A 26,957-nucleotide genomic window follows, 5' to 3' on the forward strand; every position below is an offset into this window, starting at 1 on the left:
AGCCCTCAGCCCCTCCCCAGTCCTTCCACCCGAGACCTGCTATCTGAGGGGCCTGGTGAGGCTGATCGGGGGGGGGGGGGGGTGGCGGCGTTGGCACTGTTAGATGCATTTCCCCTTGCAGCCTCTCCACTGCAAACTGCATATTAGAAATAAACGGAGCCCAAGAAGAGTAATCAGGGAACAACTCCTAAGTACCTGGCTTGCCGCAGCCATTTCCTTCCTGTTCACCCCTAGGGTCTGAAGTCTGCTCTTCCACCCTCGCCCTGGGGCCTCTCACCCCAGGAGCTCCCCAGACACCACTTCTCTCGGCCCCTGCACCGCTCCTTTCACAGGGCGTGGATGGCGCCCAAGGCTAGCTGTACCCTAGAGACGTGCTGTTGGAAGTATGTGGCAGGTGCCCACCAGCCTGCCTGCTCACCCTGGCAGCGTGGATCTCAATCTTGACTCCCTGGCAAGCTGTCAGAGCACAAGACCCTGGGGGTTACAGCTAGGCTGGGACCTGGGAGACAAGAGACCTGAAGGATCCAGAGTCATGTGGGCCCTGGCCTAAGAGTAGCAGCAAGGAGGCCTAGTGGCCTGAAGAGGCTGCACTCCCGGCAGGCCTGGCCCCACAGCATGGTGGAAGGCATTGGGGGAAAGCAGGAAAGGGGTGGCAGGGTGTGTGAGAGAGCAATGGAGATAACCCTGAAGATCCCTGGATCTGGACAGAGGGTGGCAAGGGAGGAGACGCTGAGAGAGGAGAGGGCAATGCTGAGCGTAGAGGCCCAGGAGCAAAGAGGAGAGGAAGAGGAGGGTGGAGAAAGGAGGACAAGAAAAGAAGAAAAAGTGACCGTGGTGGAGGAGAGGGGCTTCTGGGTCAGTAGGTGTCCTGAAGGCCCATGCTGGGAGGGGAGGACTGCAGAGTGGAGCCAGTCAATGTGAGGTGATTGTATTTCCCGCCCTCCCACTGTGGGGACACACCAACTCTCCTCCATCCCCACCATCCTCCCAATCCTGAGCACGGCTGAAGGAACTACAAACACAGCACGGCCATATGGGGCAGCCCACGCCCCGCAGCGGGGCACGACGCAACCGGCGCACTATGAGCGTGGGACACTGGACTATTTTCAGTGGGTATTAACAGCGCACCCTCGGCCCTGGCACTGCAGGGTTCCCTGCATGGTGGGAGCCTCTTTCAGCTGCTCTGGAAGTTTGCAAAAGCCTCAAGGGGTCATCATTCCCCAAGTGCTGTGAGCAGGTTTCCGCCCTCTGTGTGTGTCTCTCTCACATCCTGTCCTCTCCCCTCACCTCTATTTTAACAGTATATGTCACTTCTCCCTTGTGCCCACCACAGAGTGCGCGGGAGGTGGGGAACTGTGGGTAACTCTCCTCCTTCCGAGCATAGCTCTGCGTGTGTGTGTGTGTACACATGCACCCTCTGCTGTACCATGGAGCTGTGTCTCTCTCTTTCTGGTACTAGCACACACCAACCCTATTCTCTGCTCCCTGTGTGTGGTACCAGCAGGACAGCTCTGTGTGGGCCCCACTGTCTCTATGGTACCTGCGTAGCTAAGTCTGTGCGTGTCTGTCTCTGGGAACAGCGGGAAGGCCCCCCGTGCATGCCCCCACTCCCTGTCTCTATGGTACCAGGTAGCTAAGGGTCGTGCTCTCTCACTCTCTGGTACCAGCAGGCATTGCAGGGCTGTCCCAGCCCCGTGATTCACCAGAGGTTGTGCCATTCCCTCTAGGAGGGCACGTCCCTCCTCCAAATTACCACATTCCCCAAATTCCTCTCCCCTGACACCACCATGTGAACCAGTTGGACTGCTCTGTTAAAAATAACCTAGTGGGACAACCTTCCAGCCAATCCGCGTGCCGCAGCATACCAGCCCTGGCCGAGTCCAACTCAAGTTACACCTGCTGTCTGGGAGCAAGGCGCAGGCTCCCTGAGTTCCTGGCAACAACCCTGAGAGACAGAGAGACACCCCTTGCCCGGTAAGCCCCAGCCCTCCACTATCACCCCATGCTCATAGCCTGGCCACCATTCAAATACTAGAGGTTACCATAGGTCAAGGCTGCCCCCCTTCCACTGCTTCCCTCGGCCTCTCTGTGCCAGCGGCTGGGAGCTCAGTCCCTCTGCAATCAAAGCACCCCTACTCCTCAAGTGCAGTGCCAGAGCTACAATGCTCCGGGATCCCCCTGGAGAATCCCATCTCTAATGCCTGTCTGGATAAACAGCCATGCTGGTGGGCTGGAGAAGCCCTTGCCCTTGTCAAGGGAAGCTACAGAATGCCCCACCATGTCCTGTCTTGGTCCATCACCGGCAAGAACTCTCATCCCGTCAGAGCACAGTGGCATCCCCAAGGAAAGAACACTACAGCAGGGGATTGCAAGCGTTTCAGGGCAGGGACCCCGTCATACTGCCTATCACAACGCAGTCCCCAGTCTTGGCTGGGACCTCTAGGTACTACTGTAATACAGCTAACAAACAACGGCCAGAAATACCAGTAGGAGACTCATGTAAGCTGTTGCGAGGGGATGTTACTGCAGAAATCCTCAGAAAAAAAAATACTACTGAATTCTGTCATGATGGTCCACAACGTTACTGATTACCATGACGAGTCTGGGGCTCATGCTATCGAATACTAGAGTATTCTCTTAGTGGGATACTGGAGTACTGGGAGGTAAGTAGGCTGGGCAGAAACAAAAGGCAATGGGGTAACACTAGATGAACAACACTCCCTTTTCCCAGATAAACAGTGGAGGAGGTGGGATTCCCTGGCTCTGCTGGGGTTAGTCTCCCTCTGGTCATGGCTGAGACACCTTCTGGGGCTGTGCGGCCTGGAGAACTTGTGCCAGGTGTGAGCTAAGCCCTTCCCCTGTGGGGAGGACCCTGGATTCTGCACGGTCAATGACTCATTTGCCATTGCTTCCACTATTCCAGCATGGAGATCCTCAGCTTCTCCATGGGGTTTCTCGTTAGGGGGCCACAGAGAGTGTTCATACAGGCTGGAAATAATGCCCACGGAAGGGGACAACAGCCCCACCAGGCAAATGGGGGGAGCACAAACACAGGGAGCCATTTAATTCCATGCAGATCATAGACTTGAAGGGCAGAACGGGACCACCATGATCATCTATGCTGACCTTCTGCACATTGCAGGCCACAGAATCTCGCCCACTGCCTCCTGTAATAGACCCCTCACCTCTGGCTGAGTTACTGAGGTCCTCACATCACGATTTAAAGATCAGAGGCAAGGGTCATGGTGGTTTCAATCCCTCCTCTCACAGAAGAACTAGGATTGGGATAGGGAAGCTCACAGCCTTCCCAAGCCATACTCCTGCTGGTGGACTTGGGTGCCCAAGGACTATGAGTTCGCCCAGCTATTCTGAGCTCCCTCCCAGACCAGACGCAGACCTGGGCCCACCGTATGTTCGGTTCAGCAGACCCCTCCTTGCTCTCTTCTCTAGGAGGAAAACTAGGAAGGTTCCCTGCAGCCTGCCCCCAGTTCTAAACACTGCCTACAAAAGAGAACGGGAGGGAGGGAGTGAGGCAGAGAAAAAGTGTGTGTGTGTGTCTGGGGAGAGACAGTGAGAGAAGGTGAAAATGAGTTTCTGTACCAAGCGTGGCAGCATGGAAGATGAAAGCAGAATTGGGCTGCTGTCTCTTTAAGCAACTACCCGATGTCTCCCAGGGGCTGGAAAAACCAGTTTGCACACTTGCGTTTGTTGAGTGGAGGCCAAGCTCCCCAGCGGCACTCCAACTATTCCCAGAGAAATCCAAAAAATGCACCCACTTTGGAATCCCCGCACTCCCCAGCCTCCATCCCTGAGGCCCTGGGCTAGAAGCGCCCCTGCTGGGTGGCATGAGTGGGGAGCATGGGTGCAAGGGCTGAAAGGCTGTGTAGTGAAGCACGTCCCTTTGGGTGGCCCCGAATCTTCGGAGCAGGGGTGGGGAGAAGTCTTGCTTTGCTGCAGGAAGATCTGAGCACAGGGGGAGAGCTATGGAGAGCCAGCGAGACCAGTGCAAGGGGAGGGGAGCTGTTAAAGTTCTTCCTAATGCTTAGGGAAGAACTTAAAAAGACAAACTCGTGCAGTGTGCTGGCGACTGTCCCGCTCCTCAGAGGTGGCTGCATTTCATGGGTGCTCTGTGCCCAACTGGTCAGGTGTTTTAGAGTCTTTTGCAACTAGAGAGAGAGGTAAGGCATTACCAGCCGTCTGCAATTCCCTTCAGCTCAGTGCTGATTCCTGAGGGATTGATACAAAGACACGTCTGGCCAGTTCCGATCGGGTGTAAGAGCTGTGCCCAGTTTCTCAGAATATGATCAATATATAACTATCCTAAATCCTTAGCCCTTCTCTAGCATCCTCCCAGTGCTTTACAGAGATGAACACATTAAGTCTAAGGTAGGTATTCCCCATATTATTAAGATGGCGAAACCGAGGCAGAGTTGGTGGCAGTGCTGGGAACAGAACCCAGACCTCCTGAAGCCTAGTCTTGCACTTTAACCACTATTAGACAGTGTTCCACCCCCCCACCTCCACCAGACATCCTCTGAGGTTGTAACAGTGTTTATAATATGACAGTCCATCCCCATGGAGACAGGATTGAGGTCACAAACACAGAGTTGTGACATCACAGGAGCATTCAGCCTGGAGCAGGAGGAGGAGGAGACAACATGTGTTTACACACAGCCCAAGTGACCAGGAGCGAGGGAGGGGTTTTAAATCTCTATTGTCCATTTCATTAGAAAGGCCCCGCTCCAGCAGCATATCCCCCCTCTCGCATTGCACTGAAATACTGGTGCCATTCTCACCAGCTCACTGGGTTTCCTTGGAGGTTTTTCATCCAAGCACTGAGCAAGTCCAACCTTGTGCTGAGCTGTTGGGACTTGAGAGATCTCAGCAGAGGATGCCAGAAACCGAGTCGGACTTCCTTATAGTGCTGGAGAAGAGTCCTGGACTGACATCCCTAAAGACTGACACCCCAGAGCAGGTAGAGCACTGCCAGCAGCAGGGGAGGCATGTTCCGCATCTGCATTGGAAGGACCCCCTCGAGGGGAGGCGAGTTTCAACGGCCTCGCTGCTGACAACACCCGCAAAGGTGCCAATTTCAATGGTGAAGTGTTGATGTGGACAATTGGCCTGCCAGGAACTGGGCTGAGAGTCATCCAACTCACTGCACAAAGACACCCCCCGCTGAACTCTTAACTGCCGGCCTGTCCTCGGCGCAGACTCACTCTCGACTCAGGCAAGCGCTTGTCTAGCTGGTCATGCCAAGAAAGCTATGGAAACTAGAGTGTGGGCGCCGCATCCTAACTCACTGAACCGTCAATGGGTGGAGGCAGGTTCCTGTAACAACAAGGCTTCCTGCTTCCAGCTGAAGATGCTGAATGCACTGACTTGGGCCACACTTGCCTATCTTGCCACGTCAATAACGTATTTAAAGTTGAACCCAAGAGGCAATGGGCCCCAGTCCCCCAGAGCCATCCATGGGTACAGACTTCCCTCAGCCAGACCCTGCATTGACAAGGTGACCCTGTTCCAGTGGGAGACACCAGGCCAAATCCATGACTCTGGTGGATGAATGCGGCCTACTGGATTGGAAATGGAAGTGGAGGGGCTTCTGATGGGGACATGGGGCAAGGAGAGGGCTCTGGGTGGCCCCAAAAATTCAGAGCTGGGGAAACTATCGACACGGGGGGAACTTTGAGGCCAAGCCGCGATTTGAAAACACAGATCCAAAGGCAGTGCTGAGGGAGCCTCAGAAGTGGAAGTGTCTTGTTTGTGACCTGCATGAGAGGCCAGACACACCATCTTTCACGCCCAGCTCCAGGCGTGTGGACTCCCTGCGCAGAGCCTCTCTCTGGCGGCAACTTCACCAAACCAGTCAGTCAGGCAAAGCAGAAAGAGGGAGGGAGTGAAAAAAAAAAAAGGGAGCGAGAGAAGGGAGAGATGTCACAAAGGGAGGGACAGAGACTGGGGGAGTGCAAGGGAACTGTGGATTTTCAGCATGAGGAACAGAGTTCAACACTTCTCGACATGTCTGAGCCATTACAAGATGGCTGCCACCCCTGCCCCAGTTTGGCTTCCCTTTCCGTGCTTCTCACAGGCCGGTAGGGACACGGCCCAAAATACTGTGCTTGAGATATTGGGTTAGTGCCCATGATGCAGACAGTAATGGCCAAGCCTTGGAAAGTGATGGGGCAGAAGGGAAGGCACTGCTCATCCAAAGAGCTCCTAATGCCTCCGTGTCAGAGACGTCCAGGCTTGCGGCATCTGGGGGCTGAGCCTGGAGGAGCAATTCCCCTTTAGAAACTCACTTTTACCTTCTCTCTCTGCTGCCCTCCACTCCCCTCACCAGCTAGCAGTCACCCAGATGAGGTCAGAACGCTTGGGCTGACACAGGGTGATTTCAGTCATCCACTGGATGCGAGAGACCAAAGTCAGAGCCTCAGGTGCCGCAGAACCCACCCTACACAGCTCTCCCACGGCACCTCAGTCCCGACCCACCCACCACATCCCCAGCTGCTCCAGCAATAAGCTCCCAACACAGCTCTGCCGATTGACCTCAGTCCTGACTTAACTTGCTCTGCTAGTCAAGGTCTGGGCTCCCCTCATGTTTGCACTTCAAACCTGAGCCCCCAGCTTATGCCATCTTTGGCACCCCTAGTCCCCACTCAGACTCTCACACAACATTTCCATCAGGCTACACCTATTCTGTGAGGAAAGACAGGACTTTCATGGCCAGTGCCCACCACCTTGCACTGGCAGCAAACCCAAGAAATTTCCTGCTCTACCCGTGAATTGGAGTCAGAGACAAAACATAATAACCAAAGGGATGTATTCTCAATTTAATTGGACTTTGGAGTGGGAATGCAAGGGCAGAGTTTGGTTCTAAGGGAGGTGTGAGCTGCTCTTATTCATTGTAACTGGATGTTCACTCTGAAACATAATGATGGACGTTTGAACAAGCACACAGGCACCCCTGTAGTGTCCATTGGGTCAAGCCTGGATCCCTTCTAAAACCAAGCATGGCCTGGTCTCACTCACCGTACATCTTGCCTTCGTCCGAGAGGATGATTTTCCGCCGGCCGCAGGGGGGGTAGATTGCCAGTGCCTCCTGGAAGCTCTGCTCGATGTCTGGACTCCACACCCCCTCGGCATCATTGTCCAGACTCTTGTCCATTCCCTCCTGTCCATCTTCTTGCCCCTCTCCGGGGCTGCCGCTGGCGTTCCAGCTGTTGGACGCTATTGTGATAGCTGCTCTGGGCTCCGACCCCGAGCCCCAAATGGCAACTCGACAACCTGAGGGGACAAAGCAAAGGTCAGCGATGGACGTTTCCTGACATCCTGCCCCCAGCTGTATGCACACTGCCTCCGACAGCCAAGAAGAGAAGGGGGACATAGGGGCTGGGAGGGGAAGTTCCTCCTCTGCTAGGGATACCAGCAGTGAATGTATTCCCGTCAGGTGAGACAAAGGGGTCCTAGAGCTGGCAGCAACGCCCCTATAGAAACTATTGGAGCCAGAGGAGAGATGAGTCTGAGGTACATTACAGGGCAGCCCCCAGAAACCTCCAGCCCCAAGATGGGAACACGTCCCCTGCCCCGGATCACAGCCTTGCCCTCCAGGAACCTCCAGCCCCACCCCTGCAACCCTCTTCTATCCATATCAAGAGAGGAGAGCAAGGCTTTACCGGGCAATTATTGGCCCATCAGACAAGAACCAGCTGCCAAGTGACTGGCTCTCAAGGGGTAATTGCACATAGCAGGGAGGGGCTCTCTGCCACCTTGAATGCAAAGACAGAAAATAATAAGAGATGGAATATGGCAGTGGTTCTCAAACGTTTGTACTGGTGACCCCTTTCACACAGCAAGCCTCTGATTGCACCCCCCCTTATACATTAAAAACATGTTTTTATATATTTAACCCCATTATAAATGCTGGATGCAAAGCAGGGTTTGGGGTGCACGCTGACAGCTCGTGACCCCCCATGTAAAAACCTCATGACCCCCTGAGGGGTCCCGATCCCCAGTTTGAGAACCCCTGGAATATGGGCTGGTACAGGGGTTTGCAAACTTTTTTTTTTTTTGCTGTGATCCCCCTTGAAAATATTTCACGCTGTGATGACCCATACCATGCCACCCTTACTTCTGCACTGCTGCTGGTGCTGCCTTCAGAGCTGGGCACCTGGCTGGCAGCTGCCGCTCTCGCAACCCCCTTTTGGGTTGGGACCCCCAGCAAGAGAAACGCTGGGCTGCTACATGCTGGGCATTGGAGAAGTGGGTATTGCTCCACTGCAGACCCTTGCTAGTTACATGACAACCCAGCTACTCACAAGCTGTGCTGCTGCCTCGGAGCTCCCTGGCCTGCTGCATTTCGGCATCATCATACCTCAATGCAAGGATGCAGCATAGGCAATGAGGTGGGGAGGCCTCAGCATGGTGTCACTGCCCCCCACAGAACGACACAGAGCCTGTGTTGGCACTAGGCTCCCTCGCTGTGCAGCGCATGAAAGCCCTGCTGGGGGACCCCTTGGGGCCCAAAGCGCAGCCTCGCCATCAAACCCTGACCCTGCCAAAGGCTAAACTTCCCAGTGGCTTAAATGGGAAGAGCTGGACATGAAGTCTGTAGACAGGAGCAGGGTTTGAAATCACCAGCAGAGACTTTTGGAGGCACCCAGGGGATTTGGATGCCCAATTCCTCTTGATCTGAATGGGGGCCAGGTGCCTGGATCCCAGCTCTGAAAGCCTCAGCCCCATCTTGCTTTGGGACTCTGGTTCAATGTGTCTATTTGGACAAGCCTGCCCCCTCCCCCAAAAGGTCACTGAGTATTGCGTGTAGGGCACAAAGCGCCAGTGGGGGCTCCCGGGGGAAGCTCTGCTCCCCAGACAGGTTCTGCCAGACAGGCCTCAAACCAGCGCCTGCGACTTCACCTCCCCTCTTGCTCCCCCCCTTCCTGCTCAGCTCCCAGAGCATGTTTTGCAATAACATGTTTGGCGGCAGCTGCTGCTGGTGGGGAGCTGAGAACAGAGGTGTCTCCTTCAGCTAGAGGCTTCCCGGAGGGGCTGGGACAGCGCATGAGAGGTCTCCAGTACAGACATCTCCTTTTAAAGGAACTGCAGCAAGCTGCTGGTTCAAGTGCGCAGGGCTTTATTTTTTTTTAAAGTAACTTTTTTCTTCTGTCTCTCCCCGAGCCCCGTGATGTCACCCAGTCTCTCCCGCTGCTCCCCCCTCCCCGTCCTCCACTCGCACACCCCCCTTCTTTGGGAGCAGTGTGGCCAAATAAGGAGAACAGAATTGGAGCAGTTAGCCAAAGAGAAGGGGGAGGGATGGAGAGGGAGGCTGCTGCGGCTGTTGTGTAGCTTCCTGGCTCCCCAAACACACACACACACACACACACACACACACACACACACACACACAGTTGTGAGTGCTGCACTGGGATGGGGTGGGGGAACAGGATTTTTTTGGGGAGCACGGGTGTGCAAGAGCTTGCAAGGGGAGCATAGGTGCAGGCAAGAGCTCGTTAGCTCAGGAGGCAAAGGGGAACAGGGTCCAGGAGCCGCTGCTGGAGAAGGTGAATGGGGTAAATAGCAGCAGGGTAACAGCTGAACGTCTGCCAGAGACAGACAGACACCCATGTTTCTGCACGGGGCCAGCATGCAGCAGAATTTCCTCTTCTTGCAACACATGGACAGAATATTGAGACCCTCCCCTCCCCAACACCCTCTCCTGGAGATACCACGCTTCCTCTCACCCCAGGGGACGCAGGAACCCCTGTGGCTGAGCACAGGACACTGCAGCACAGTTGGGGGTGGAGGGGGGTGGATACACTGAAGCTTTCTGCACAACTACTGTAGAATATCACAGGAGGGTCCTAGAAGGGAGGAAATGAGGTTTGGAAGGGATTGTGAACCCCTTGCTTCATGGCATGGCCACTCAGTACTGGGGTCAGGAGGAAGTGGTCTCTGGGAGCAGGATGTCCTTGTAACTGCAGGACCTTCCTCTGAGCCAGCTGGGACTGGTCCCTCTTGGAAACAGGATGCTGGGCTGAACAGATCCTGGACTGATCCCGTCTGCCAAGCCCTGTGTTCCCAGGAGATCCCACCCAGGACACTCTAACCAAGGGTTTGGAATCCTGCCTCCAACCAGCCATTACTGTTAATATGACAGTAGCTGCTGAAGGCCCCAAGCAGAATGGGGATGCTGTGGCACTAGGTGCTGTACAAACACACATGCAGACCTCAGGCCTGTGTTAGTGCCCAGGTCTCCCATCGCTGCTTACAGGCTGAATTAGTATCCACACGTCTTCTCCTGCTGACCCCACTAGTGGGGAAACCTCAGAGATCACCCTGAGCTTTCCTTCCTGTCAGGTGACGACACAATCAAAGCTCTGAGTATTTGGGGTGGGGGAGAAGAGAAGAAGATAGAGCTTCCCCGCCCCACAGAGAGGAAGAACCTCTGGGGACACAGACAGGAAGAACCAAGAGTGGCCTGGCCATGCTGCGAGTGGCAACTGCTGGGAAAACAGTGTCTTGCCAAGCCAAGAAATTCCATTTCCTGGAGGGAGGGTGCAGGCGAGCGGCGAGTCATAGCTTTGACATACAGTGCAAGAGATGATGAATCCGAGGCTCCACCCAGCCCTTACAAAACAGCGACCACAATAACAATTGGTAAACCAGCCATGCCGGGCTTTCTTTGGAGGTGTGGGGCTGCCTAACCTGATCGGGGTGGGGGAGGGAGGCTGGAGTGAAACATGTCACCTTCCTTCTTTTACATCAGCTTGTCCTTGGGGAAGGCAGAGGGATTCCTTCACTCAAAAATGAGGGCCATGGCCTGCTCCACTCCCAAATCCAGGAGGCCAGTGAGTTCTGCAGGTCCCTTGTATCAGTTCTCCAGTAATGTCAGGGGCCTCGCAGGATCAAACTCAGCTCCCGCAGCTTAGTTTGCCATCTTTATCTGCCCCCCAGTGTGGCCAGGAGATTGGCTGACCTTTGCAAGCAAGCTCTCTGGAGGACATGAGGAGCTGAAGGTTGTCACAAAGAGCTGGGGTGAGATTTTCCTTCAATGTGCAGAAAGGTCTCAGATTTGACCAAGATGCAAGACCAAGACCTCTTGAGCATTAACATTCCCATTTCTCAGGCAGGTCCCTCCAATGGCGACCTTCTTTCCAGGAGCTCATCCAAGCCTCCTGCTGCCTCTTTGAGTGCATACAAAATGGTGACCTCACCACTCAGAACGGAGAAGATACCTTCTCCAGAACCAACGTTCTAGGGGAGTTCTCATTCTCCCAGGAGCTTCAGTACATTTTAGTATAGCCCATGAGAACTACCTACTTCCATCACCACTCCCCACAGGGATATATTCATCCACTTTCCACCTTCCTACCATCTCTCCCTCCTGCCGCTTCTCTCACTTTCCCCTCTCTTCCTCAACCTTCAGGTTCCCTCTTAAGTAACCCACCAAACATCCCCCTCAAAACAGAGACACAGGGCCAAGAGCTTAAGTAAGGGGGAGGCGGGGAAGGCTGGGGAGCACAGCTCCCCCATCTCTGCTCTAAGCAGAGAAGAGCTCCTGTTTCTATTTTAATCACTGCGTTGGGCTGGATTCTCACCAATGTGGTGAGACCACGTTGTGCTACATCACTAGTGGACTCTGACACTAGTGCGGCATGACCTGCCCATCGCAGAGGGATCCCCTGGCAGCACAGAGCCAGTGAACAACTCTCCTCTGCTGGTATCAGTGTAGCAGAGATAGGGGGTGTGACCTAGATATGCTAATCACCAGCTGTGGGGGGTCAAATTTGTGCCCCCGGCAGCCAGTGAGAGTCCGAGCAGCCTTCAGGAACCAGCCCTTAAAGACCACATCAAGATTAGGGAGTTGGGGTGCAAAGGGGGGCTTTAAGGATATTGTAGTGCAGGCACACACATGTGCACAAATACACACCTCCTGACCTGCACTCGCTGCAGAACAGCTGTCCCTCCCCAGGACCTGTGGGGGAAGAGTGCCCAGGACTGGAAAAGCAGGGATGGTGCAGGTCAGAGCTGGTATGTACAGCAATGCCAGCACAATACCTGGGCTCCAAGGGGTGTCTACAACCCACTATATCTAGTTAATCAATGCCAGCTGTTTATTTGTTAGGCTCATCACAGTCTCTCTCCCCAAGTATTTTATTTTGAGAGTAAATCTTCTTGCCTGCCTTCATTTCACTTTGGCTCCACATCTGTTCTCATAGCCGCACTTTAAAAATCCAGGTAAGAATCAGGACATGATACGTGGCACCGCAAATTCCATCCTCAAACTCCAATACCCCCATCGGCGCACACGAAGCAATATACGTGGGGTTCCAATCTCACACGTGGCCTCCATAGATGCAGCAGTAGAGGGAGGGAATGTTTGAATTTGGGGGAGAATAAGCATGGGGGAAATGGAGGTAAGCAGAGAGTGTGATCTTACAAACACCAGGGTGACTGCAATGGAGACAGTTCTGCCTTATAAGAGGACAAGTGGGCCCACAGAGATGGAAGGGGCCTATTTAGTTTGAGTCCACACCCCTATACAAGGGCAGGATATGACAACACAAGAGATGCTGCATCAGATATTAAAGCAATGATGCCCTTGATCTCGGGTTGCTCAGGAGTCATAGGTTGGGAGGGAAGCACGGATGCAGATAGGAGCTATAATGTGTGTCATGGAGCAAGGTCCTCAGCGGACAGAAACTGATGTAGCTCCAGTGACTTCAACAGAGCTACATGGATTTACACCAGCTCAGGGTCTGGCCTCAGGAAACAGGTGTAGCGAAGGCTATTCCTGGTGGTGGGGTCAGCTTCTGCCGGCTTTACAGAGAGAGGGGAGGTGAGGACAGGAATGCAGGCCACTGTTTGAGGAGCATTAGCAAGGTGCTGCAGGACTGGGAAGCAGGAGGATGGAGGCTGAAAAATCCAAGGATGAGGCTGGAAACTAGGAGGGAGCTTTGTCCTGGAGATTCTGTAACGTGGAGGAAGACAAGGACTGCCAAGGATGGGCTGGCATGTCCCTATTTACAGGCAAGGGCAAGGTTACAACATGATACAGAATGAGATGATCTCACAGGCCCCCAAATACATGTCTCATTATTAATCTGGGGAACTCACTGTCAGGGGATGTTGTGAAGGCCAAAACTATAACAGGGTTCAAAAAAGAACTAGGTAAGTTCCTGAAGGATCGGTCCATCAATGGCTATTAGACAAGATGGGCTGGGATGCAACTCCATCTCTGAATGTCCCTAGCCTCTTGTTTCCCAGAAGTTGGGCATGGACTACAGGGGATGGATCACTATAATTGCCCTGTCTGTTCATTCCCTCTGAAGCGCCTGGCATTGGCTACTGTTGGAAGACAGGACACTGGGCTAGACAGACCGTTGGTCTGACCCAGGATGGCCGCTCTTATGTTAAACTGGGTCTTCTGACATATGTTCAGGTTTGTTTCAAAGTGCACTGGAGACCCTCCCACCCTGCTTGCACCAGAAGCCCCAGATGCCAGAGACAGACTATCACAGTTCCTGCCTAGCAAGCAGTGCAGGGTGGCTCCTGGTTCTCCAGTGTTTTGTCCAGGCTGCTTTTTAAGCATCCCAAGCATGGTGTATTGAGAGCCTGGTCCATCTCCTGATAGAGATCATAGCATTGGAACCACTGCTTATGTGAGCGAGGGAGCCTGGGGTACCTGAACGAACGCTTATACTAGCCATTGCACCACTAAGACCATGCAGAGCTATGGCTTCACGGAAGGACTGCAAATCAGCCTCTACAGATGAGCTAGTTTCTGTTGAAGTAGCTCGGTTAGGGGATACTAGTCAGTCAGTCTTGGGGGAGCTCTAGAGTTTCGTGGAGGAGGAACTTTTCCACATAGGAAGCCGATCAAATCTTCTCTACGAATAGTTCTTCTGCGTTTTTTAACCCAAGCTAACACATCCTTATTGCGATTCTGATAGCCAATTTGAATTCCTACATCAAAGCTTCGTTGATGGGCATCCACGCTTTCTTTGCAGAGATTGGTGACGGCGGTGGCAACATTCCAGGCAGGCTGTCCTGACATTCAGCCTATGTTCTCCTTTCCTTATTTCCACCTTCTTACTCCCTTGTAAACAACTCGTGACCCTCCTTGGGAATTATACACTGCAGACACTTTAGAAAAGGTTATTTCAAGCCCCTTCCTCACCACTAACTCAAGCTATGCATTTAAACTCTCCTCCTGGAAGGATCTTGCCTGCCCCTCCGCTGCTGGCGCTGCCCTCCTCTGCAGTGAGATCAGGGCTGAGAGCAGCCTGCACAGGTGGGGTATGGCTCAGCCAGACCCTGAATGTCTCCGGACACTGCTGTTGGGGAGAGATCTCCCAAGAAGCCTCTGCACCTAGCATCTTACTGCAGCAAAACTGGAAGGAGGATTCTCACCTGGAGCGAAGGTGAGAGGAGAGGGTTCCTGCATTCCAGAACTAACTAGGAGAACTGGCAGAAGCATTGGGAACAACAGCCTCTAGCTCCCATCCTGGTCAGAGGGTCTCTCCAGCTTTGTGTCAAAGCATTGGAGCACACCCAGGTCTGCAATCAGGAGAGTGCCCCCTGCTGCTGGGGAGAGAAGAAGGGAAGCTAGCTAGGATGTACTGGAGCAGGGGTGGAAGCATGATCTGCTCCAGGAGAGTTGGGAAGGCAGGAGGATCTGTTGACATAGGGGGTAGGAAGGAATAGCTGCCCTGTGAACTGGTTCAGCTCCTCCTCAGCTGTGGGCTCACCAGATTGGCTGGTGCTGGGTCAGTCCTTGCTGGGCCAACAGGGGAGCTCTTCTCTCCCCGGGCCCCCCGCATTTAAAGAGGATAAAAGTTCACAGACAAGCCCAGACAGGAGGCTGCTGGCTGGGAGCTAGTGCAGTGAGCTGTACCTCTCACCTGAAAGACAAAAAGTTTCAGCTTACAGCCTGGGCGTGACCTTCCCTGGTGCAGAATTTGCTCCTGCTGACAAGAAAGCGGGGGCGGGGGGGGATCCAAGGCTGCAAGTTCTACTCCGATTTCCCCCTGCGGGGAGTTTCAGGCAAGAGCTCACACCCACCTGCTGCTCTCTGCTGAGGTGAGGGAAGGGAGGGAGATCCCTTCAGAGCAGCAGCCCTGCAGTTAGAAAGGGTCTTACACCAACAGGGTGCAGGGGGCCCCAATGTAGGGTGGGGAAGGGAGAAGGAGCAGAGAGGAGAAACTGGCTTCCCTGCTCTGTGGCAAACCTGTTCACGGGCTCCAAACACACAAACACATGGCTTTGTTGTCTAAGCACCATGTTCACCACCCCTAGGCCTGCAGAGTTCCAGGCAGCTGACATGAGGTCCTGCCCGGAGAGTATTGCCCCAACACTCAGCATTGTGCAGGGCCAGCCCTTTTCCTCCCCAAAGGTGGCTGCATTCTGGGGCTGCGTATACATTGTCATATGTCCCTGTGGGATCCTTGAGGACAAGAAGCACCACACAAATGCAAACTACCATCAAGTGAAATGGGGATAGCTGGGATCAGCCTGTGCAGTAACCCACAGGATGGGAGAGGAACAGGAGAGAGCGATGGAAGGGAATCCCCGGGGAGGGTGTATTAATCTGCCACAACCTCTTATGGGGAGAATTCTACCACGCCCCCTAAGGGAGACATTCACCAGACACTACCACAGCAGGTGAAGCAGCCAAACAGCAAGGCTGGCCTGGCCTGGCCACGCTCACACACCTGAGCAAGGAGCTGCACAAAGGGCCAGAGAAAGAGAAGGTCACTGTGACCTTTGGGAAGGCAGAGAGATTCACTCCCCCGCCTCGCCGAGTGGCTCCCCATTCCCAGCCCCAGAGACAAGCCAAGGCCAGTGGGCAGCGTTCAGTTACCAGAGCGTCCGGGAGCTTTCACAGCTCAGCGGGGTGAGCTCCCACCAGTGCCGCCTGCTCCCTCGCTCTGTGGCCCCGTCCTGGGGGAGATGGCGTTGGGTATATTTATAGCACAGGGAGAGGGATGGAATTCGATTGCCAGGTTCAAGTCTCCAGCGCAGCAGCAGCCTGTTGGCCTGGCACAGCTCTCTATCAGAGGGGCTGGTGAGACAGAGTCCCGGCGAAATGATCGGAGAGAGGCCTGGGCTGGAACAGAAATCCAGAGGGGTCCAGAGCAGAACCATCATCCAAGTGTCCCCCACGTCCCCAGGACATCGGGGTTTTAATGGGTCACATTTAGAGCTGCTAGTGTGAGCTTCCCAGCCAAACTACAAATCTGAGGGGAGATCTTCATGAAACACATCAAGCACCCTGTTTGTGGTGTGAAAGTTGTTTGGGAGGGGGCTTGAGAAAGCCTGTATAGATCCTCCATGGTCATGGGAGAAGGCTGGGAGGGGACCTCCAGCCCCCCATGGTCATGGGAGCTCAGCCCAGAGGTGAGGGGGCGGCAGTACTTACAGAACTCCCCTGGCAACACAGGCATCGACCCAGCATTGCCAGGGAGCAGACACACACTATAGATCCTGTGGGGTCACCGCAGGCTCATCACCATGGGTGTGGGGCCCACACAAGGGCCCGGCCATTTGCGTAACTCAAGGACCATGTCCCGGGCAGCAACTCCAGTAGCAGGCCAGCTGCCCAGCTTTCTCCCTGAGCGGAGCCGCAGATAGCAATTTGGGAACAGAAGGAAGCAGCCTGGTGGTCACTGGGCCCCTGCCACTCGCATACCCTGCACTACCGCAGCAGAGCTCCCATCCCACCAGATGTTGCCCGCTGACAAAGATACAAAGATGTCCTGGCTGGGAGAGACGGGGTCTCTGGGCAGGACAGACAGGAGTCTCTGTGCCTTGGATTATGCAGCCCAGCCTGTCCCTGTGCCAGGGTCAAGCAGGCACTTCAGGGAGCTAGGTGATACAGAGAGTGGGTAGCAGCCACTTAGGACTTTGCAATCAGCTAAAATCTGAGGGGTGGGACAGGAGAGTCCCCTCTCCCAGCTGTGGGAGACTCTGCCTCATTGGAGCTCAAAAGCAAGGAGCATTTATTCAGAGACCCAGCAAAGCCAAGGTCCTGCCCACTCTATGAAGGACCCACAATGATTCCTGCAAGAGCTGGGGTATTAACCCCAGCAACCTGGCTGCAGTTCCAGTGTGGTTACCTGAACACCACCACCTCATCGTCTAGAACTCCCCATCTCACTCTTCCCTTCCCCTCCTGAGGGCTGTAGTGAAGCATTGCTGTGTGCTGCCAGACAGCTGCTGCATTCCACCCCAGAGGTGGCTGCAGGTCAGTGATGCCAAGGTACACACAGCTCGAGGAGGACTTTGGGATCTTTTGAAATAGACAGCACTACTGGAATTCAGAGCCATAGGGGGTGCAAACATTTCCCTTCCAGTCCAGCATGACCGTGTAACGGCCCCAAGCCATTTCACACAGCAGCTCTCTGGTCCCTCGTCATGTGTTAGAGTGTTGGCCAAGAGAACGCACAGCCCCGAAAGCAGGCTCTGAACTCCAACAGGAGGAAACAATTTGCAAGCACGCAGAGGCCTTCTTTAATATGCTTCTAATTTCTGGAAGGAGAATGCTTGCCGGAGGCATTCTCCATGATGCTGCCTCTCAGCCTCTCCCCCACACCTCCCTCCCCCCAATCTCTTCCATGTTTGTTTTGTCTGCATGTTAATACATTTTATCCGACTGCATGCACGGGAAGGAAATGGGGGAGGGAGGCAGGGACGGGGTGGGAAAGCCATGCTGCCACCTGCAAAGCCGGGGGGTGGGGGGAGAAAGGTGCAGCTCAGAAGGTGGGAAGGTAGAGTGGTTTCAGGGGAGCCTGTAGGGAGAAGGGATCCCCAGATTCACAGTGCTCCATCCTACAGGGGTGACAGGGAACAACAAGGGGGTGTCTGTGTAGAGAAGGTGCTTCTAAAATCCTCGATGGCGAGGGATGTTGGCATAAGAAATTAGAACAGCCATGGGAATGACGTGCCAGCTGCTCTTTTTCTTTCATTGTCTCTATGGTCTGTGGGCCGGGGTAGGCCACGTCCGATGCTCTTTACAGGGCACACAATGGTCGATTTTGTCCACAGTGGCATGAGAAGCGTTGTCACCACCAGTTTGGGGATAGGGGAGTTGATCTGCTTGACACCCAGTATCTAACCTGGCAGCTCTTGTGAAAGGCCCCCCAACGCCACTCCTGAGCCCCTCTGCACTGTCCCAAGCATCGGCGGAGGTGCGTGGGACTGCCAGTGCTCGACTCTCCCCAAAGACAGAGTATATGGTATTGCTGCCAGCCCGGTGATCTCAGATCTTCACCCGTTGTGACTGCACCACCTGGCCAGCCCTCACCAGGAGATCTCCACCAGCAATCACAGCCTCAGCCTGCAGGCCTATCACCAGGGCCTCTAACCTCACACGTTTGGGCTGGGGGATCCTCAGGTGGAAGCGTTCGAAGGATGCCACAGGCAGCGTTAGCAGCTCAACAGGTGGTGCCCCAGTGGAGCACTAGGAGGTTCATTGCCTTTCAGAAATCCTGGCCATGAAAGACTTCATGGAAGTTTTTCCAAGAGCCAGGGTGTTAATTCTGACATCCTGGTCAAATCGCAGGTTGGATGACCACATTCTGCAGACCCTAACCACCCCCTCTTCCCTGCAGTTTCCATGGGAGTAGTTTCTGTTCTCTACTTCCCCTCCTGGAAAACACTCTCACATGCTCTACCCTAGAAGTGGCTGCCTTTCAGCAAGGAATAAAGCAATCTCTATCTTTAGCTTGAACAGTAGTATGGGATCCTGGGGGTGGGAGTGAGGGTGGAAAGCATTATATTCATCAGCAGAGCACACCACCTAGGTATTTCTACTCAACAGCACTCCCACAAGGACCAAACCTCAGAGATCGATCGATACTAATGGTTGGGGGTTTGTGATCTTTTTCTAAACTGTTACCAAGCTGCAAGGCCCTTTGATATTTAGGGATTCCCATTGCTTGGAATCAGACTTCACTTCTAGTACTTGCTACCATCAGGGTTTATCCCCTTGCCAGGATCCTGCCTGCAAAAGGGACTGAGAAATCCAAGCCACTGATGTGGCACTATAGGCTGTGTAAAAGCAAAGTTTCAGAGGGAAGTGTAGCTCAGTAACAAGCCAGTTAGCGAGTGCCTGTCTCTCATGTCCGCCCCTCACTGGATCCATCCTCTTTTCCTGCATTCCCACCCCACCCCACCATTCAGACAAACAGGGGAATGGATGCCGAAGGGCCCCTGGATGGTCCAGACTCAGAAGTCCTGGGACTTTCCCAGACAGCCCTCCCCCCAACTCCTGCTCCCTTGTGAGACAGCCTGAGTAATTTCCTTTCCTCTATCACTTCCTGTCTTTTCCGGCCTGGCGTGGAGCTCAGGAAGCAATCAGAGTGAGGAAACCACAAGAGGCCACGTGGCTCCAAGGCCACGAGGGATGCAGCACCGATGGATGGTGGCTCCTAAAGTGACAGCAGACTGGAGAGAGGGCCTGGGTCTCCCAGGCAACCACCAAGTCCATTCCGTCCCCTTTAGGCTACTTGTGTCCCCAGATGTGCTGGTCACCTCCTACCCACCAGTTACAAACAAGGACACATGCCCCAGCCTGTGCACAGCGAGGTAGACAGCCATTGACCCCATCCTAACAAAGCTGCTCCTTTTCCTCCCCAGTGACCCACAGAGGAACTTCCCTGACCAGACACCAGCAAGGCATGGAGATGGGACACCAGGGAACCGAGGCTCAGAAGGACTGGGACTTAGGCCTTTTCACTCAGCCCAGAAACCTCTCACAGGCTCAGGAAACGTATCTTGAATGGGTCAAACCCTGCAGGGCCCCTAGTCCCCCTTAAGTCAACGGGGATCTGCCTGGGGAAGAACCGAACCGGTAGCCCAGTATTTTTAAAGCAAAGCAGATGTTTCTCCGAGCCTCACTGCTAGGTAATGGGCAGCCATCTTGGTTCGAACACGACCACATAACCCGGCAGCAGGGGTGTCCCTCTTGCTTTCCATCCTGCTTAGCCAGGAGAGGCATTTCACTGATTTACATTTCAATAAAAGCTTTTAAAGCATTAATTATTTTCTAGATTATGAATCTAGTTGGAAACTGACTAAGTCTTAGACTGGCCTCCTCCAGCGTCACCAAGATGGCCACCACCAGGAATGGGATCATCTTATTTGCATAGCACTTTGGGCCCAAAAGGCTTTACAAACCGTAGGCCTGTTCCCAAGAGGCCCATCACTCCCACTGGATCATCCGCCAGGAATTAATGGTGCTCAGCACACCTGAAGATCAGGCTCCTACATACTGGAGTCACTTTACCCATCACTGAAACACAGCCATCTCTGGAACACGGCAGCCACTGAACAGTGCATGGTTAGGACAGGAAGTTTCCAATTGCCAGGGGAATGAGTTAGACCGGATGTAATTTAGCCAGTAGTATGCTGAGAAATATCACTACATGTTAAACCTTTATTTCCAATTATAATTTGCTGTTTGCTGATGGTGAGAAGCAATTCTGACCTACTGAGCTTGAGAACCTGCCGATCCAAGCAGAGAAAGTGGCTTCAAGCATTTGAATTCCCAGCATGGCTTAGAAGCAAAGCCAATTTCCCAGAGATCCCATAGGCTTAAACTGCACAAGACCCAAGGAAGACATCTGGGAGGTTGAAGCAGAACCTGGCTGAAAGTGTTCTGGCAATCTGCTCAGCAAGCTCATGGTCTGGCTTTAGGAGTTGGATGTCCTAGGTAAGATGGACAATGTCTATGTCACAGACACACACCCAACAGCCACCAGATACTTTGTTAGGACCTGGTCACAAGAAAGGGTTGGAATTCAGAGGAAAAGGCAAATCCATAAGTCATTCTCCTAGTATATCTTAAGCTAGAAACAACCATTTCTATAGAATCAGGAAAAAACAATAAGCCAAGGAAACCAGGAACATCATGGGAGAGGTGGGAGTATCCCAGATGTTCTCAGTATGACAGATGTGAACCAGTTTAAGGTTCTCTGGCCAGCTCTTAGTCATTTTAGATATCCTGGGAGGCAAAGGACTCCAGGCGTCCACATAAATGATTGTCCTGGTGCCACTGAATCCAAATAGGGCTTGTGCCCTAAGGCTTACCTTCCAAAGGAAGGGATTGGAGTGGCACAGTCCTTCTTTGCATCTTCTCTCCTGCTGCCCTCCCCCATATTCAGAACGGTCTCCCCTCTCCTTGACCAAGCTCTTCCTCCTTCCAAACCTGTGTTTGGGAATTCTCCATCCCAACAACTGCCCACACCCTCCCACTCCTGAGCAACTGTTCCAAGTCTCCCAGCCAGCTCTCCTTTAGGCCCAGCCTACAAACAGCATTGTATAGGTTTAACTAAGGGTATATTTTTAAACCTGGGTCGCTAAATCAGTGCCAACTCCTGGGTGGACTCTCAAATCAGTTTGAAAATGACCTATGTCAATTTCATTCCCTATTGACTTAGACAAGATCTATTGACTTAGATCTGTGGGGCGGGGAAAGTGTCTTATTGACTCTGTGCAAATGTACAGGCTATGTGATTTTAAAGTAACCAGTCTAAAGAGGGGCCATAAGGTGTCTATAACCCCTGTGCAAACAGGAAGCCTCCAGTTCTTTCACACCCACTCCCTCGTCCCAGGCTGCCTCTCCCTTCCCTCCACCCTCATGTAACCCAATCCTCACCATGGAAGCAGCTGCAATCACTGCCCTCACCCTCTGCCAAGGAGACACAGCTGCCCCTGAGGCATCAGCCCTGATTCATAGCTGGGTGCTGTGGGCAATCTGAAAGCAGCACCTTACCAAACCAGAGCAGCCCTCAGCATGACCCACTGGGCTACATATGACAACCCAGCTCCGGGATGGGGAATGGCCTTAACACCTTTCTGAAGCCGAGGAAAAAGTCATTCAGTCTGGCGGAAGCAAAGCACTCCTCACCATTACAAGTCACTTTCCCCTGGCATGCTGTCCTGGGTACCATGGGAAGAATCCCTCCACAGGTGGCATCACGGGACAAATGTCTCCACAGGAGCCCCTTCCAGAGGGCTTCATCATCTCTCACATTTGCAGAAACCATAACGGGAGTATGTATTTCATATGCCATACACCATACATACAGGAAACAGGCAACGGGCCCTGCGTGGACAATCAATGCACTGTGCAATTCCCTGCATTGGGGCTAAACTGATGACTCAGGAATGAACGCCGCACAGAACGACCAACGGAGAACATGCTCTGCAGAGGGGTCAGTGAGGAAACTACCAAGAACCGATATCCCCACCAGGAGGCAGCTAATGCGGAAAAAGGGAATCCTGAGGGGTCACGTATATTTCTGCAGCCCAGAGCCTGGAATATGTTTATCTAGACTGACAGCCAGAGGGCTGGCTCGGTGGTCTGTGTATTTCTAGGCTTCCACCATTGTAGCCTTTAGGCTTCTGGTCTGGAGTATCCAGACCCTTTTCCCAGTGAGCTTCCACCTCCCTGTAAGTTGAGAACTATGCGGTTTCCAGTGTGCGGGTCTTTCTGATGAGACCCCAAACAGCAAGATCCAATCCAATCCAAGTGACACAAACATCTTAGTCCCTGGCAAAATTTACCCAGCCATGTCCTTTGTGCTTTGCAGGGGTGCTGTGCACACTATTAAGCTCTTGGGATCCCCCAGGATGAGCCCCATATAAATTATTCTTGTGTTTCTAGAACTGAACAGCAATGCTTTTACTATTATTTATACTGCAGGAAAGACTGGGCCCCAACTGAGACCAAAGGCCCACTGTGTTCGGTGATGGCCAAACATGGTGAGAGACCATCCTGAAGAGTTTAAAGAGACAAGCCAAAGGAAGCATCATCATCCTCACTCTGCAGCTGGGGAGCTATGGCACAGAGATGAAGTGATTTGCCCATGATCACACCGGAAGTATACAGCAGAGCTGTACAGCGAAGTGAACTCTGATCTCCTGAGTCCCAGTCCCAGTCCACTGTCTTCACCACATCCTCTCCTTCTCATCTTGCTCTTCCAAGCGACTTCCACGCAACATGGGAAAACTTAGCTCAGTCCCTTCTAGTCACAGCACCGTGAGCTATGAGAATTTCTGCAGCTTTCCAATACAGGAAGAAGCCTGCTAAGTACATACTTATTTCAGCAGGGGTCCTGATAATCGAGGGATTAAGTACTTGGACCCAAACGCATCTAGGTAAAACCCATCCTTTGGGCAAGTCACATAAAACCAAGAATCTGCTCAATTGCAGACATTAAAGATCCCACAGCATTGATCACAAGAGCAGGATACCTTTGGTGTCTTGGTCCACTTCGGGGGTTGATTCATTACCTCCTGGCCATCTGAACTCCCCCTTCACACTTCTAGCTGGAAGCAAGCACCTCCTTCACTTCCTGCCCTAAGATTCAGCCTTGCAGCTCTGTGCTGTTAAAACAGCTGCTGCACCCCCACTGCTGAGGTGGCAGCATTTCAGTGGTGGGTAAAGCACCTCCTGCATATAGAGAATGTAAGTTGCTAAAAATAACGAAGGTGATATTAATAATAGAGAAGGAGTTCCAGACGAGAGCACAGCCCGGTAGTTAAGCTGATCCTGAGCCAATGCATCAGCCCCCCTCACCCGCCCACAATTATCTAACCAACCCAGTAATCACAGACTCTCTCTCCTCCCACCATTCCCTCCCTCTTTGCTCTACCACGCCAGCTTCCCAATCTGCAGGGAGTGGGCAAGCTAGAGACAAGGAGGCCTTTCTGGCCATACTGCAGCTGGTGGAGTGGTAGCTTAAGTCTCAGGTGTGCTGTGGTGAGGAAGGAATGACCCACAAATGCCCTGCTGGCCCCTGAGCGTGGCTGATCCAGGTAGGCTCTGGAGGGAGTCCTGTGGGGGAGCATCTATGTTATGATGAGGACCCCAGCACAAACGCAGGGGAAGCCAAAAAGGCTACATAGCCACAGGCTGCCCAGCTCTTGGGGGTTCATTTGAGGGTAAACCTGGCTCCTCCTTGGGAGGAGGGGGGACCCAGAGCAGAGGGCCACACACAAGGCCTTGCTCCCCATGGGCAGTGGGGCTATGAAGTGCCCAAACCTTCCTGCTAACAACATTAATGCTGAGTTTAACTAAAATAAAAGGACAGTTGCCTAAATGTCAGCAATATGAGCTCCCTGCCTCTAGGGGATGGGGAGAAATGGTTGGCGAGCTGGCATGAGAACTACAGCCCATCCTCCACTAACTCAGAGTTGCTCAAAGTTTACAGGCTCAGAACATCTTCTGGGGAAATTAGTGACTATTGTGAACAGCTGGATCTAATTTTACGAGGAGCTAGGAGGAGACAGTCATGAATAAATAACGCTTCGCGCTCCAATCCAAGGATCTCAAAGCACGTTAAAAACTTTTACGCTTCACTACAATCCATAGAGGTAGGAGTTATGAGGCCTATTTTACAGAAAATAAGGGAAACTGAGGCACAGAGCAGTGAAGCAACTTGTTTAAGGCCAGGTGGAAAGTCTATACCAGTGGTTTTCAACCTGTGGCCAATGGAGGGTTGGAGGGGGAGGTCAGCAGACTATGTCTAAGATTTCCAAAGGGGTCCGCACCTCCATTCAAAAATTTTTAGGGGTCTGCAAATGAAAAAATGGTTGAAAACCACTTGTCTCTACCAAAGCTGAGAAAAGAACCCCCGAGTCCCAACTACTGGACTGCTGCACACATGCTGTTTCAAGGCATGTCTGCATAAGGATCTCCAGGAAAATCCAGCCGAATTAACTAAAGGTGTGAATTTGAAGTGGAATAGTTAAACAGCATTAAATCCCTGTGTGAGCACCCTCATTCAAAATTAAAGTGGCCTTAATTTGCTTTAGCTTAATTCACTTAGTCATGATCTACACTTAAAATTTAGGTAGACATAACTACAGCACCCAGGATTGTGAAAAAAAACACACCCCTGAGTGCCATAGCTATGACAACCTAACCCCTAGCAGAAATACAGCTAGGCTGACAGAAGAATGCCTCTGTTCACCTAGCTACCCTTGCTCAGGGAGGTGCAGTTCCTAGAGTGGCGGAAAACTCCTTTCTGTAGTGATGGAAAAACACCTTCCATCACCTTAGCCTGGGTCTACACTACGGGATTAGAGCACTATAGCTAAAGCACCGCAGCTACTCCACTACAGTGTAGACATGACCTTCCAAACTAAACTGAATTAAGGCCACTTTAATTCTGATTTACAGTGTCCACACAGGGATTTAATGAGGTTTCACTAATCCACTTCAAATTCACACCCTAGTTAATTCAGATTAATTTTCTTGGATGTTTTCATCTAGGCAAGCCCTCAGATAACTAATGGGACCTTTACAAGGTCGGACTGAACTCTCGCTTGAAATGGGTCACAGGTGGAGTCCATATCTGACATTCCTCCTAGTATTTGGATCTGGGGTTCTGGTTCCAGCCCCTTCTGTATACATTCAAATCACTTCTGATAATCACAGCATGTAAAGTTGTTCCTTCTGCTTTTCTCTGCCAAATTCTGCTTCCCCCAGCTCCCCCTGAAGATGATGGGAGTTTTGCCGACAAACTTTGGGTTCCGCACAGCTTTTGTGTTTAAAGGTGGCGTTTTTTATATTGCTCACATTTTATCTCTTGGGGCCACACAAAAATATTCACTGTAAACAATTTTTCACTCCTCTTTATATGGTAGATATCCAACTCCATCTCACTACAGACATGCACTAAGATCACCTCAACCAGCCTGATCATTAGACTAACTGGGATGATTGCCAGGGAACAGAGCCAATTGGTCTATTCCATGACTTTAACCTGTGGATACCTGCCACGCCTGACGCCCAGTAGTCCAGTCACAGTCATTTACACACAGGAAGGGTGATTTGCGGACCTCGCTTTCCCAAAGTGTGGCCTTCTGCTGTGCTATCAAGGCTGCAAGACGGGTCAGGCTCATGCGTTCATTACAGTTCTTCAAGCCTTTTAACGCTGCCAATGATCGTGTTTATTTCTTACGTTGCTTTTGGTCCTGTGGTTAAGACACTGGACTGAGGCTTGGGCAACCTGGGTTCAGTCACAACCCTGCCACAGACTCCCTGCATGATCTTGGAAAAGTCACCTGTTCTCTCTGACTCTCAGATCTGTAAAATGGGGATAATACAACTTCTCACCTCTCACCCTTTGTCTGTCTTGCCTATTTATACTAAGCTTTAGGAGCTGGCACCGTCTCTCACTGTGTGTGTACAGCCCCTAGCAAAATGGGGCCCAGCTCTTGGCTGGGGCTTCTAGGTGCTACTGTAATAACTTTTAAATACGTAGTATCGTGCGGCACAAGCTTTCCTGGAGCAATGGCTCTCAGCCTTTCCGGACAACCATACCTTTTTCAGGAGGCTGATTTGTCTTGTGTAACCCCAAATTTCACCTCACTTAAAAACTACTCGCTTACAAAAACAGACCTAAAAATACAAAAAGTGTGACAGCCACTATCACTGACTTCCTCATTTTTACCATATAATTATAAAATAAATCCACTGGAATATAAATCTTGTACTCACATTTCAGTGTACAGTATACAGAGTAGTATAAACAAGTCATTGTCTGTATGGAAGTTTAGTTTGTACTGACTTCACTAGTGCTTTTTATGTAGCCTGTTGTAAAACTAGCAAATATCTAGATGAGTTGATGTACCCCAAAAAACCTCTGTGTAACCCCAGGGGTATGCGTACCACGGGCTAAGAACCACTATCCTAGGGCCTGGGAGTTTCAAGACAGCTGTTAAAATTGGCTGCTTTGGTTTCTGCCCAGAGATGGGCCAGTTAAGAGGATGCACTCTTTATACCACTGGGTGGTAAATCTTTACAAATTATTGCAATCGAGTTCACTTTCATCCAAGGGGATCCCAGAGTATTTTATCATTGTACCAATATAACACCACTGAAACGCAGCCATCTTGGGGGCAGGGTGGGGGGGAAGTAGTGGGATACTGCATTAAACAAGGAA

The 26,957-nt window shown here is 52.3% G+C and overlaps 1 protein-coding gene across 2 annotated transcripts in view; it reads right to left on the minus strand.

The window, feature by feature from the left end:
- Positions 1 to 26,957, minus strand: part of TEAD3 (TEA domain transcription factor 3) — a 52,376-nt gene that overhangs the window by 19,055 nt on the left and 6,364 nt on the right. For both annotated transcript variants that reach the window (XM_075064939.1, XM_032789069.2), the window contains exon 2: positions 7,033 to 7,287. In XM_075064939.1, the coding sequence (XP_074921040.1) occupies positions 7,033 to 7,168 (136 nt within the window). In that variant the 5' untranslated portion in view covers positions 7,169 to 7,287. The remainder of the gene's footprint in view (positions 1 to 7,032; positions 7,288 to 26,957) is intronic.

This window comes from Chelonoidis abingdonii, chromosome 4, assembly GCF_003597395.2.
Source record: "Chelonoidis abingdonii isolate Lonesome George chromosome 4, CheloAbing_2.0, whole genome shotgun sequence".
In the NCBI taxonomy this organism is placed as follows: domain Eukaryota; kingdom Metazoa; phylum Chordata; order Testudines; family Testudinidae; genus Chelonoidis; species Chelonoidis abingdonii.